This window comes from Geotrypetes seraphini, chromosome 15 (genome assembly GCF_902459505.1).
Source record: "Geotrypetes seraphini chromosome 15, aGeoSer1.1, whole genome shotgun sequence".
NCBI classification, from domain to species: Eukaryota; Metazoa; Chordata; class Amphibia; order Gymnophiona; family Dermophiidae; genus Geotrypetes; species Geotrypetes seraphini.
Window position 1 is genome coordinate 66,665,213 of NC_047098.1, and position 12,578 is coordinate 66,677,790.

The 12,578-nt window shown below is 43.1% G+C and overlaps 1 protein-coding gene across 7 annotated transcripts in view; it reads left to right on the forward strand.

Annotated features, from left to right (window-relative positions):
- LOC117348872 (septin-4-like) overlaps positions 1-12,578 on the forward strand; it is a 71,501-nt gene that overhangs the window by 20,171 nt on the left and 38,752 nt on the right. For 3 of the 7 annotated variants that reach the window (XM_033921460.1, XM_033921459.1, XM_033921458.1), the window contains exon 3: positions 5,773-5,780. The exons of the other annotated variants lie outside the window; for them this stretch is intronic. Coding sequence is in view for 2 of the 3 variants with exons in the window: in XM_033921459.1 (XP_033777350.1) it covers positions 5,773-5,780 (8 nt within the window). In the remaining variant the exon portion in view is untranslated. The remainder of the gene's footprint in view (positions 1-5,772; positions 5,781-12,578) is intronic. 7 annotated transcript variants of the gene reach the window in all.

Sequence of the window (12,578 nt, forward strand, 5' to 3'; positions counted from 1 at the left end):
AATGTCTGTAGCAAGGAAATGCTGCTGCTGGATGCCTCCCTGGACCAGGTAAATATCATTAGTCTGAAGAAAGGGGGAATGGTTTTAACAGCATCAGAGGCTCTCTGGTCTAAGGCCTTTCTGTGTTGACAATATTCAGTCCGCTAACTAGCTAAATATGTGGATAAAGTTAAGGTAGCATAAAAGTTGTCTTGACTTTATTTGCTTAGTTAATTAACCAGGCATTGGTCTGAGTATTAACTGGTGCATGGTTAACTTCTGGGTGACCTCTGATTCCCAGATATTCAATGCTGGAAGCCAGATATGCCCCAACATTGAATATCTGGGGTTATTTCAGCCCACAACTGAAAGCAGCTTACAAACCGCCTATCACTTTGGGTTTTATATCAGGCCCATAATAATGCTACTAGAAATAGTGCCAGTCCTCAGGTGAGAAGACCATAGCCTCACACTATGCAGGGCCTTATTCCACTGACACTAAGAAAAGCAACGTTGCAAGTTCAGCAATATAATGAGAAGGGGGGCCATAAACCAGAATGGATTCAGCCTATTTCTGATATACCTGAGTTTGAGGCTAGCTTGTGGCATCCTTGGGTACATTATTTGAGAAATTTGAGACACATGCATGCAATATGTATGAATATTTTTAATATACACAAACCTACTAGCTTCATCCATTCCATCTATTTGGACATAGCTTTCCTTCTTCCACCTGCTTCATTTCACATGTGCTCTGTATTAATTAATGCATTCAATTAATTGGGATTTATTAACCAGGCACCTTAATGAAGACATTCATTTAAGGCACTGTACAGTAGGTAGAGCTTTACGGAAACATTTAAACATTATATTCTTTCCACTCTGAGTTGTTTAGTTGGATAGATGGGATAGGGTGGGCTGGATGGGTTGGGTGTAAGGGCAGGGGAACAGGCTTATGGTCTATTTGATGGGTCAGGGAGTTATAAGAACCAAGGCCCTCGTTTGGATTAGGGTTTGGGGTTCTGTATTTCTATAAAATCAAGGATTCCACATCTTTTTCATGTAAACGTGATAAAGCAATGATGTTAGTATTCAGTCTTGTCTGGTTTACTACTTTCTAAGATTATGTTTGAGATGTTTGAATCCCAATAAAAATTGTTTGAAATAGATGATGTTGCACATCTGTAACAGGTATTCTCCGTGGACAGCAAGATACAACAGCCACACATATGGGTGACGTCACAGCTGATGAGCTCAGATTGACCTTAAAAGGTTTCTGAGCATGCGCACTAGTCTCCCACCCTAACGTATCCATTCTAATCAGAGAATCCCTTCAGTTAAATTATCAATGCCATAATTCAGCAAGGGAAGGGAAGGGCGGGATTTTGTAGCTGTTATATCCTGCTGTCCACAGAGAACACCTGTTATGGATGTGCAACATCATTCTTCTTCATGGACAAACAGCATACCATCAGCCACACATATGGAGATTCCCAAGCTGACGGTTGTATTTCAACCAGATAAAAGGAGGAGAAGGCCAGCTGAATTTTAAGTAGAAGCCTTTTTTATTGAAACATCTTGGCAAATAATTAGACGTTTCTTTTATTGAAACAACTGGCAAGCAATGCATATTAAAAGATTGATCAATGCAATAATGCTTGATAAAGGTACAAGAAGTACTCCATGTTGCTGTTCTACAGATATCTATTAAAGAAACATTTTTTTAATTAATTCATTTTTAAAATAAGCAAGTGAAACTGCTTTTGCTCTTAGTCTGTGAGCTGTTATTCTTAGAGCTTGTAAGTAAAGCTAATGTAGTCTGCTAACCAATTGGACATTGTCCTTTTCGTAACGATGACCAATTGAAACTTGATTGAAAGATAGGAACAGTTTATTTGCAGATGTTCTGTGTATGTAGGTCTGTAGAACTCTTCCACAGACCAATGAATGTGGCAAGGTTGAGGAACATGAACTGTTGGTGGTGCCAAAGTATGTTAGTAACATGATTAGTTGGTTAATGTGAAACGAAACAAACAGAAGAATAAGCAATGCAACCAGTTAACCAGTTGGACATTGCCTGTTTGGTTACTGGGCAACCCAGAATCGTTGAAGTAAAGGAAAAGAACAGCCAAAATATCCGAGAAGGTGCATTTGGTTTGATGAGATATGTCTTGAGGGCCCTTCCACAGACCAAGATGTGAGGAGTGGAGAAAAACCGAACTGTGGCGGTATAGTATATGAAAGGCAATTAAACTGTAGGAAGGTATTTAGGATGAAACCAGAGAAGGGTTGGTAATGTATTAGTGCTGCAGCTCACTGATTCTGTGAGCCAAAGTGATCGCAATGAAAAAGAGTTTTCCAGGTGAGAAATTGCAAGTCCGAGTTCTCAACCTTGACAAAAGGAAGACTTACTAAAGTGTCTCAAACCAGGACGCGGTTTAAAGAAGACATGTAAGTAATCCAGACATCAAAGGATCCTGTGATATCGGATGATGAGACATGGGCTCATGGAAAGCTGTAATTGCACTGAGGTGGAGAAGATACTGCAGTAAATCTGAAACTAAGCTGGTAAAAGAATTATATGAAGTATTGATTCACCAGCATGCAAAATGTTGCTATTTGAATGCATATACTTTACGAGTAGCTGGCTGTCTGGAGTGCAGTAAAACAGCCTCCAGTGCTGGAATAAGATTCAAAGAGGCAATTGGACACTGCTGAACCTCCAAGTTGAGAAAGGCAAATGGACACTGCTCAACCTCCAAGTTGTGAGCGTTAGTGAACCGATGTTTAGATCTGGATGAAGTGGAAGGCATATGAGGAGCGAGTAGAATCATTTGAACTCCCAAGATTACAGGTAGTGAAGGGTAAGCATGAAGGCCTCACCTCCCAGACTGTGAGTGGAAGGAAGTTTTGAACAGAATTGGCTGCATGTGATGTTATTGGTACACCAAAAGTGTGTGTGATGAGAGAGACTCTTCAGGATGAGGCAGGATATGTTTGCTGAGAGAATTGGTAGTCATATGACGTTTGTAAGACAGTGCAAAGTGTCAATTGTGAAGCACCTCTTGGCGAAGTGAGTCTGTACCCACATATTCATGCAAAGAATACATGGTGACCTGATTGTACAGTTGAGTGAACATTACTTTGAGAGTAGTCTGTAAAGTTCTCTAGGAGGCTCATCATAGTCTAAGGCTTCTAAGTAGTCAGGATTGTAGGCAGTTCAGTGTATGGGTTGTTTTTTGTTTTTTTTAAATCCCGTGGTCTCTGCTTTGTGAATTAATAAAAAGGCTGGTTGCTGTGCCTATATTTGCCTTAATTTATCTGGGAGGATTAACTTTTCTTCATGACTGGAGCTGAAAGTCAGTTGATTGTTGTAATGCTGTGAAGAAGCAAGAGATTGCTCTATATTGCCATGAGTAAATATTGGCTTCCACTGACATCAAAGAGATCAACATTGGTGCACGGCACATTTGCCAATTTGTCTCATATATCAGAGACCCTGAGCCAGGCCATTAATGGTTAGATATAAAATAAATGATAGCAAATAAGATATTGTTCATTCATGCAAGGCATGTACAAGTGATGCATGTAGCTGCTTGTTCAAGCAACTTAAAGAAATATAGAGAAATGTATTCTGGATTTTTTTTTTTTTTTTTTAAATCAGAGTGCCTAAAAGCTTGTGAGCTTTACCAGTTGGAGTACTTGTAAAAGTACGAGTACTTTTGAAACACTGGAAAGCAGACTGTACCAGTACTGAATGCTGGTGCAATAGATACAGTTTGGTAAGACCTAGGAGAAACAGCATAAAATCTGATTTTTCTCCTTGAGATCTTGCTAGATATTTGTGACCTGAATAAACACTGCTGGAATGTTAAGTATGAAAGCATTGAAATAGCCCAAGAAATAGGGGATTACCTTTTTTTTGTCAGATTTTCTCTATCACTGTAAAAGTGGAGGAACAGGGCCACTACACCATTTCACTGTTGGAACAGGAAAACTGGCCTTGATGGACCTTTGGTCCATTCTAGTATGGCAATTCATAGGCTCTTAGGAACATAAAAGAGCTGAATGAAACATTGGTGCAAGACCTGCACATGCATTTCACTGTCGGAACAGAAAAACTGGCCTTGATGGACCTTTGTAGGAACACAGAAAAGCTGAATGAAGCATTCATGCAAGATCTGAAGTATAAACAGCATGATGTATATGAAGATGTAGGTTCAGACGTGGAGAAGAAAGTACTAGAACACCCAGCAGGGACAATCCCGGAGCCCATTGTATGACGGCATAGAAGCAGGTGTCCTGCCCAATAAAATTAATAGGCTGGTCAGAAATAAGCGGCAGAGAAAACAGCATAATGGTTCTCAGTTGCCCAAATTCGGCCATGATGCTCTGAACTATCCCACCATGGAACAGTGACAGCTTTCTGTGAACTCCGAGATTCTGCCGATGGCCTGCCCAAAGAGGCTGTGATTCTGAAAACCCTAGAGACCCCCTTGCCATCAGTATGCTGAAAAGCATGATGGCAGCAGCCACTATGCTCTGGAAAAGGAGCACTGATGATTGAGCTGTCAGAGATAGAAGACCACCATGTAATGTGGTACCAATGAGAATGGGTCTCTCAGTGCCGGGAGAATGTCGAGCCTTAGAGAACCAAAGTCTCTGGGAGACAGTGCCAACAGGCACACTTTCGGCATTGGCATAGTAATGGGCGTTGATCGGTACCGAGGTTTTAAAGGAGTGGTAACTGGTTGATGTTTGACCATCCACAACTGTCTGCAAGGAGAGGACAACACCAGTCAAAATCTGCTCAAGAAGCATCTCTGCAAGCGGGGAGAGCTCTCATTGGTTGGGGTGGAGAGTATAGCCACAAATAGAATTGCTCCTCTAAACCAGAGGCCTATCATCAGTCAGGGCAAACCTCACCATGATGGCTCGGTTGTCCGTCCAGCAAAGTGATGCCCCCACCTGTGGTATGGGTGGAGAATCATTGCAATCATGAACTGGACCTGTGAAGTATACTGTGCCGGGAGTTGTATTAAGATCTGCACTAAAATATGACTGTTTGCTATCGGACCACTCCAAAGACTTTTCTATCTCTTAAATTTGTTTTTATTTTTAATTTTCTATTTCTTTGATTTTTGATCTTGGAAATGTATTATATGTTGTTATTACTTATTTTTAGTTTATCAGGTACTTTAGCTAGATTGTGAGCCTTCAGGCCAGATAGGGTAATTTTTCTCAAGTACCTAATTTCATTTTAGTTTGATACATTGTAATTCGCTTAGGTCAGTAAAATGCAGGAGCAGTATATCAAATCTTAAACATAAACCAGAACTTTTCGCCAGAGACGCAGAAGCTCCTCGAGCTGCGGTTAGCAGCTCTCTCCATTTTTGAACAAAATAACAACGACAAGGGCATTTCAGCTTCCGACCGCTGTGGCAGTTGAAAAATAACTGAAGGGATTCTCTGATTAGAATGGATACGTTAGAGCGGGAGACTAGTGCGCATGCTCAGAAACCTTTTAAGGTCAATCTGAGCTCTTTGACAAGGGCCGATTCGGTGCCTTCAGCTGTGCCGTCACCCATATGTGTGGCTGTTGTATCTTGCTTGTCCATGGAGAAGAACCATTGTACTCGTTCCCCCATCCCATTCTCTATGCAATATGGTTGAGGGAAAGAGCTCAGCTAAATCTTTGTTCTTTTTTTTTTTTTTTTGCTTTCTCCCTGGTGTCATTCCTCTGTACCTTGGTGCTGTTCAACTTCCATCTTCCAATCTCCCTGGGGTGATCAGATGAAGAGGTAAGAAATCCCCTAATGCTCCTATTCTTTGAATCCGTCTCTCAAATCTCTCCATCTTCTTTTCCTAAACTGCTCCCTTGCACACTGTAATGCTCCAAGTCCTACTACTCTCCTATACTATCTGTTATCCCCATTCATTTCTATATCATTCCCTGTCCTATGTTCCCATAAACCACATCTCTCTTCCCCTGGTCATAGAAATATAGAAAATGCTGTAAGATAGGGACCAACAGGCATGTCCTGTTCATTCCTAATTCAATACCACAAGGGTTGGGCAACCTCAGGCTTTGGCCGTCCAATTTTGCATCCAGGGAAAATCTGTGTTTATCTTACACTTTCTTGAATGCTGTTACTTGTTTAGTCTCTTAGAGGAGGTGATAGAGGCTATTTTATGCATCCACCACTTTTTCTTTGAAGAAATAGTTCTATATTTGATTTATCAGGTTACCTATTGTAAGGATCCCCTCCTCCCCTTAGGCTACCCAGTCAGATACAAAATAAGCTGATTTTAATGCATGGTTAAGAACATAAGCAGTGCCTCCGCCGGGTCAGACCATAGGTCCATCCTGCCCGGCAGTCCGCTCCCGCGGCGGCCCAAACAGGTCACGACCTGTCTGAATCACCAGAAGGGGCTCCCTTGCCACCTTGGTTTCTCATTGAAGTCCTATCTTCCCATCGAAGTCCTAACCCTCCGGTCTTACACATGCACAACCTGTTGGGTTTCTATACTTATTACCTGGTTAGCTTTCTATACTTGTGTTACATCCCAGCTCCTCCCTCAGTATCCCACGATCCCTTTATCCCTCAGGAATCCGTCCAATCCCTGTTTGAATCCCTGTACCGTACTCTGCCTGATCACTTCCTCCGGTAGCGCATTCCAAGTGTCCACGACCCTTTGGGTGAAAAAAAACTTCCTTGCATTTGTTTTGAACCTATCTCCCTTCAGTTTCTCCGAATGCCTCCTCGTACTTGTTGTCCCCTTCAGTCTGAAGAATCTGTCCCTATCCACCCTCTCTATGCCCCTCATGATCTTGAAGGTCTCTATCATATCTCCCCTGAGCCTCCTTTTTTCCAGAGAGAAGAGCCCCAGCCTATCCAACCTCTCGGCATATGGGCAGTGTTCCAGCCCTTTTACCAGTTTCGTTGCTCTCCTTTGGACTCTCTCAAGTACCGCCATGTCCTTCTTGAGGTGCAGCGACCAATACTGAACGCAGTATTCCAGATGTGGACGCACCATCGCTCGATACAATGGCATGATGACTTCCCGCGTCCTGGTTGTTATGCCCCTCTTTATGATGCCCAGCATCCTGTTGGCTTTTTTCGAGGCTGCTGCGCACTGTGCAGATGAAAGGGGCCCTGAATGAATGATGGATGCTATGAATGATGTGAGAAAATGATTTGTACTTATATTTAAAGGTTTTATATAGATATATATAAGATGCAAGAAACTAAGGAGAAATCCTGAGGCAACATCTGGAAATAATTAAGTTAGAATCAGAAACGCTGTACTAATCTCCAGTATAGGAAGGCTTCTGTGTGTATGTCAGTGAAACTTGAAACTGCCAGTTTTTCAGAGCAGGGGGGAATATCCCTCCTCCTTTCTCTGCTGCTGACAGGGACATGAATTTTTCAACACTTTTCAACAAATGCATAGATAAACGGTTTGATTTAAGTTTTTGAGAGTGATAAAAAATATTGGATATGTAGTAAAATGTTTATGTATATTCAGAAATGAATGTAAACAAAAATATGATTTCTGGAACTTTAAGGACAGCCTCTGTTAATGGATTGGTTGACAAGTAATGATGTCATGCAGGACAAAAGGTACATATTGGGGAGCGACGAATTATCGAGTTGAGATCTTTGTTAGAATGCCAGCATTTGGCATCTGTAAAGATTTCCCAGATGATGCAACCAACCTTTTGAGGTCCATTATGGCAATTAATAAACGGAAATAACTATTTTAATACAACTTGCGTCATGTGTCATTTTCCATGTACATTTTTACACACCTAGAATGAAACTAGCAGCTTAATTACAGGTACTGCTGCTTAAGCGTGCGCTTGTGTCCAATTACCCTGCTCATTGCTGATGGAGGCAAGGGTCATCTTCAAGTTTGCCAGCCTCAGCTTCAAAACCATAACCGGTTTATCCCCTGTCTACCTCTCGCATCATTTTGAATTTCCAGGCACCACTTGCACACATACTGCCTATCTGTTCGCCTTCCCCTCCCCGAAGGGCTGTATCCACAAGAAATTCCTTGATAGATCACTGCCATTTCAAGTAGGCAAATGGAATAAATGTCTAACCACCCTCATTTCCAACTCACCCTCCTACCAATCCTTCAGAAAATCAATAAAAACCTATCCCTTTGACAAATTCCTCTAACTCCTTTCTACCTTGTAACATCTCTGAAACACTTCTGGATATACCTATCTACTCCCGACTTACCAATGTAATTTGAAATTTTTCTCTGTAACATCGCTGTCTGTGTACAGTCTCTTCCTCTGTAAAGCTCTCTGAACTGCTTGTGGTATTGCGGTATACAAAAATAAAGTTATTATTATTATTACCTATTAATCAACCAATGTCTGATCTAGTTTACCATTTCGAGTCCATCCCCAAGCCACTTAGTTTATTTATAAGCCTCCTATGAGGAATAGTATCAAAGGCTTTGCTGAAATTAAGTAACATAGAAACATAGAAAGATGACGGCAGATAAGGGCTAAAGCCCATCAAGTCTGCCCACTCTCTTGACTCACCCCTTGGAGTCAACTGACCCCTTTAATTATACTGCCACTTTACTTTACCCTAGTGACCCTATTCCTGGACTTGACCCCCGTAGGGATCCCACATAGGTATCCCATTTATTCTTAAAGTCAGGGATACTGCTGGCCTTGATCACCTGCACTGGAAGCTTGTTCCACTGCTCAATCACTCTTTCTGTGAAGAAGTATTTCCTTGCGTCTCCACGAAACTTCCCCCCCCCCCCTGAGTTTGAGCGGATGCCCTCTTGTGGTCGTGGGTCCTTTGAGAAGAAAGGTGTCGTCTTCCACCTCGACGCGTCCCGTGATGTACAGTACTTAAATGTCTCAATCATGTCTCCCCTCTCCCTACATTCTTCGAGAGTGTAGAGCCGCAATTTGTTCAGTCTTTCCTCGTACGAGAAGCCCCCGAGCCCTGAGACCATCCTGGTGGCCATCCGCTGAACTGATTCCATTCTGAGCACATCTTTACGGTAATGTGGTCTCCAGAATTGCACACAGTATTCCAGATGAGGTCTGACCATGGCTCTGTACAATGGCATTATGACTTCAGCCTTCCTGTTGACGAAGCCTCTCTTGATACAACCTATCATCTACCGTGCCTTAGATGAAGCCTTCTCCACTTGAGTGGCAGATTTCATGTCTGCACTGATGATCACTCCTAAGTCTCGTTCTGCTGTAGTCCTGGTTAAAGTTTCTCCATTCAAGGGGTAAGCTCTGCATGGATTACCGCTTCCGAGGTGCATGACCTTACATTTTTTGGTGTTGAAGCCCAGTTGCCAGGTTGAGGACCATCTTTCTAATGTACGCAGGTCCTGCGCCATCGTATCCTGAAGATTGCTGTCGCTTACTATGTTGCATAGCTTGGCATCATCAGCGAATAGGGTTACCTTACCTTGAAGCCTTTGAGTCAGATCCCCAATGAATATGTTGAAGAGGAGCGGGCCCAGGACTGAGCCCTGCGGCACTCTGCTTGTCACCTCCGATGTTTCAGAGAGGGTACCGTTAACCACCACCCTCTGAAGTCTGCCACTTAGCCAATCATTAACCCATGCAGTTAGTGTCTTTCCTAACCCCATCGATTCCATCTTGTTCAGCAGTCTGCAGTGTGGGACGCTGTCAAAAGCCTTGCTGAAGTCCAGGTACACGACGTCCAAGGACTCTCCTAAGTCCAGCCTTCTTGTAACCCAGTCAAAGAAGCTGAAGAGATTGGATTGGCATGACCTACCCTTGGTGAATCCATGTTGACTGGGATCCCGGAGACTCCATTCAAGATTGTATCTAATTTAAACTCCATGAGTTTACACACTATTGAAGTAAGACTCACCGGTCTATAGTTTGCAGCCTCTGCCTTGCAACCCTTTTTATGCAGAGGGACGACGTTAGCTGCTTTCCAGTCCAAGGGAACTTCCCCGGTACTTAGTGAGAGATTGAAGAGCATGGTCAACGGTTCCGCCAGAACATCTCTCAATTCTCTGAGCACTCTCGGGTGTAAATTGTCTGGTCCCAAAGCTTTGTTCACCTTGAGCCTTGTTAGTTCGTTGTAGATGTCACTTGGTGTGAACTCAAAATTCTGAAAAGGGTCTTCTGCGTTTTGTTCTGCCTTTAACTGAGGTCCGTGTCCTGGTGCCTCGCAGGTGAATACTGAGCAGAAGTATTCATTTAGTAGTTTGGCTTTTTCGGAATCTGCTACTGCGTAGTTTCCGTCCGGACGTCTAAGGCGTACTATCCCGTCCGTGTTTCTTTTCCTATCACTAATATACCTGAAAAAGGATTTGTCCCCTTTCTTAATGTTTTTTGCCAGAGTTTCTTCCACTCGAAGTTTGGCCTCTCTAACTGCCGTTTTGACCGCTGCAGACTTGGACTTATGTTCTACTTTAGCTTCTCCTTTCTGCGTACGTTTGTAGTTAAGAAATGCTTTTTTTTTCTCCTTAACAAGGTGCAAGATCTCCTTAGTGAACCATTGGGGTTTATTGTTTCTTTGCCGTTTTTCTACTGATTTTATGTAGCGACTAGTTGCTTCGTGTATGGATGATTTCAGGGACGACCACATAGTTTCCACATTGCTGTACTCTGCTTTGTCCTGCAGCGTCTGGACGAAATCTCCCATGCGTGCGAAGTCAGTGCCCCGGAAATTGAGTACCTTAGTTTTTGTGATTGATTTAGGGACCACATCCAGTGCATGCCCTTAATCCAGTTACTTTGATCTGATTTGCCTAACAAGATGTGCCTTTGATAAAACTATGTTATCTCAGATTTGTTACTCATTGGATTGCAAATAATTGACTATCCTGTCTGAGCTTAACAGGTCAGATTTGTACCCAGCACTTATGCCAGTAATAGAGCTGGTGTAACTCTGTGTCCCACTCAGATTCTATCCATGTATTTACCCATCTTCAAACTACATGCTATTACATTTAAGTGGCATGATATCAATGTTCCCTCTAAGCTGCGCAGGTGCATGGCTTCACACATCTCTTCAGCTCTTGGCTGCCATGCATCAGGAGCAGCACGTCCCCACCTCCAGGATGTATCTTGGAGCAGGCCAAGCAGCTGCTTCCTGCAGTCCAGGGTTCCATTGGGGTTCCATCCATCCCTGCCTCCTGTGAGATCCATCTCTGCAGCACTTTCATTTTTCAGGCAGCCAACAGCGTGAGTGAATATGCTGCCTTCGGCGACCCAGAAGCTTTCTCTCTGCTACTACTTCCTGTCTCCCCATAGGCGGGAAGCAGTAGCAGAGGGAAGGTTCCGGGCACCAAAAGCAGTGTGTTCACTCACGCTGCTAGCTGCCCAAAGAATGAAAGAACGTCTGCCAAACCGGATTCCATGGAGGGGAGGAACACAGGGGGGTAGCTGGACCACAGGGATGGAGAGAAAGAGAAAAATAAAGTTGCCAGACGTCCAGGGAAGGGGAGAATAGAAATGCCAGACCATAGTAGGGAAGAGGTGGGAAGAGGAGACACCAGACCACATGAAGGGAGAAAGGGAAGGAGAGAGATGTCGGACTACTGGAGGGAAAGAGAAGGAAAGAGAGAGAGATGCCAGACCAGGAGAGGGGAAGAGAAGGGCAGAGAGATGCCAGACCACAAAGGGGGAGGAGGGAAGAATGATTCCAGATTGTGGGAAGGAGAGGAAAAAGATGTCAGACCACTAGAGGAGAGAAATAGAGGGAGGAAATGTTGCACAGGGATGGAGAGGGAGGGGAGAGAGAAGGAGGAGATGTTGCACATGGGTGGAGAAGGAGGAGAAGGAGGAGAAGGAGGAGATGCTACACAGGGATGGAGAGGAAGGGGAGAGAGAGGGACAAAATAGTGCCCCATAATGGGAGGAGGTGGGGAAGGGAAGAAAGATGGAAAAATGCTGTTTAAGAAAAGATGGGAATAGGGGAAAAGAAAGAGGGAAGATGGTACTTATGGATGGAGGGGAGGGGAAGGGCAGAAAGAGGGAGGAGATGGTGCATGTGGACAGATGAGAAGGGAAGACATGGAACAGTAGATAGAATTGAGAAGGAAGAAGAAAAATGAAAGTTGAATATTAAAAGTTAATGCAAAAGATGGATGTAGGGCAGAAAGTGAAGGAGAGAAAAACAGCAAATCAATAAGAAGGCCCTAGAAACAGAGTTAAGGACACAAAGAACTGCAACCAGAGACTGGGAAAAGATGTGTAGAAAAATAAAATCACTAGACAACAAAGGTAAGAAATTTTTTTTTTTCAATATTGTTTTTGAGCATTTACATTTGCTGTCTATATTTATTTTGCACTGTTCAGGAAGAAATGTTTTTTGTTGGTTTTTTTTATTTCTCTGGTGTTGCATGTGTCTGGCATCTTAGGGTTTTGTTTGTGTATATTAGGACTTTTAGTTTGTGGTCTTGTATTTGCATAGGGATTATCTGTGTTCTGCATATGTGATCAAGGCCAGGTGTTCTGGTAGGAATGAATGTCGAGAAGTGTTATTGATGTCATGGCCCAAAGTAGGAACATATTTGTCAGCTCTCTTTCACCCTTTTTGGACCCTTGTTTTATGTAAGCGTGG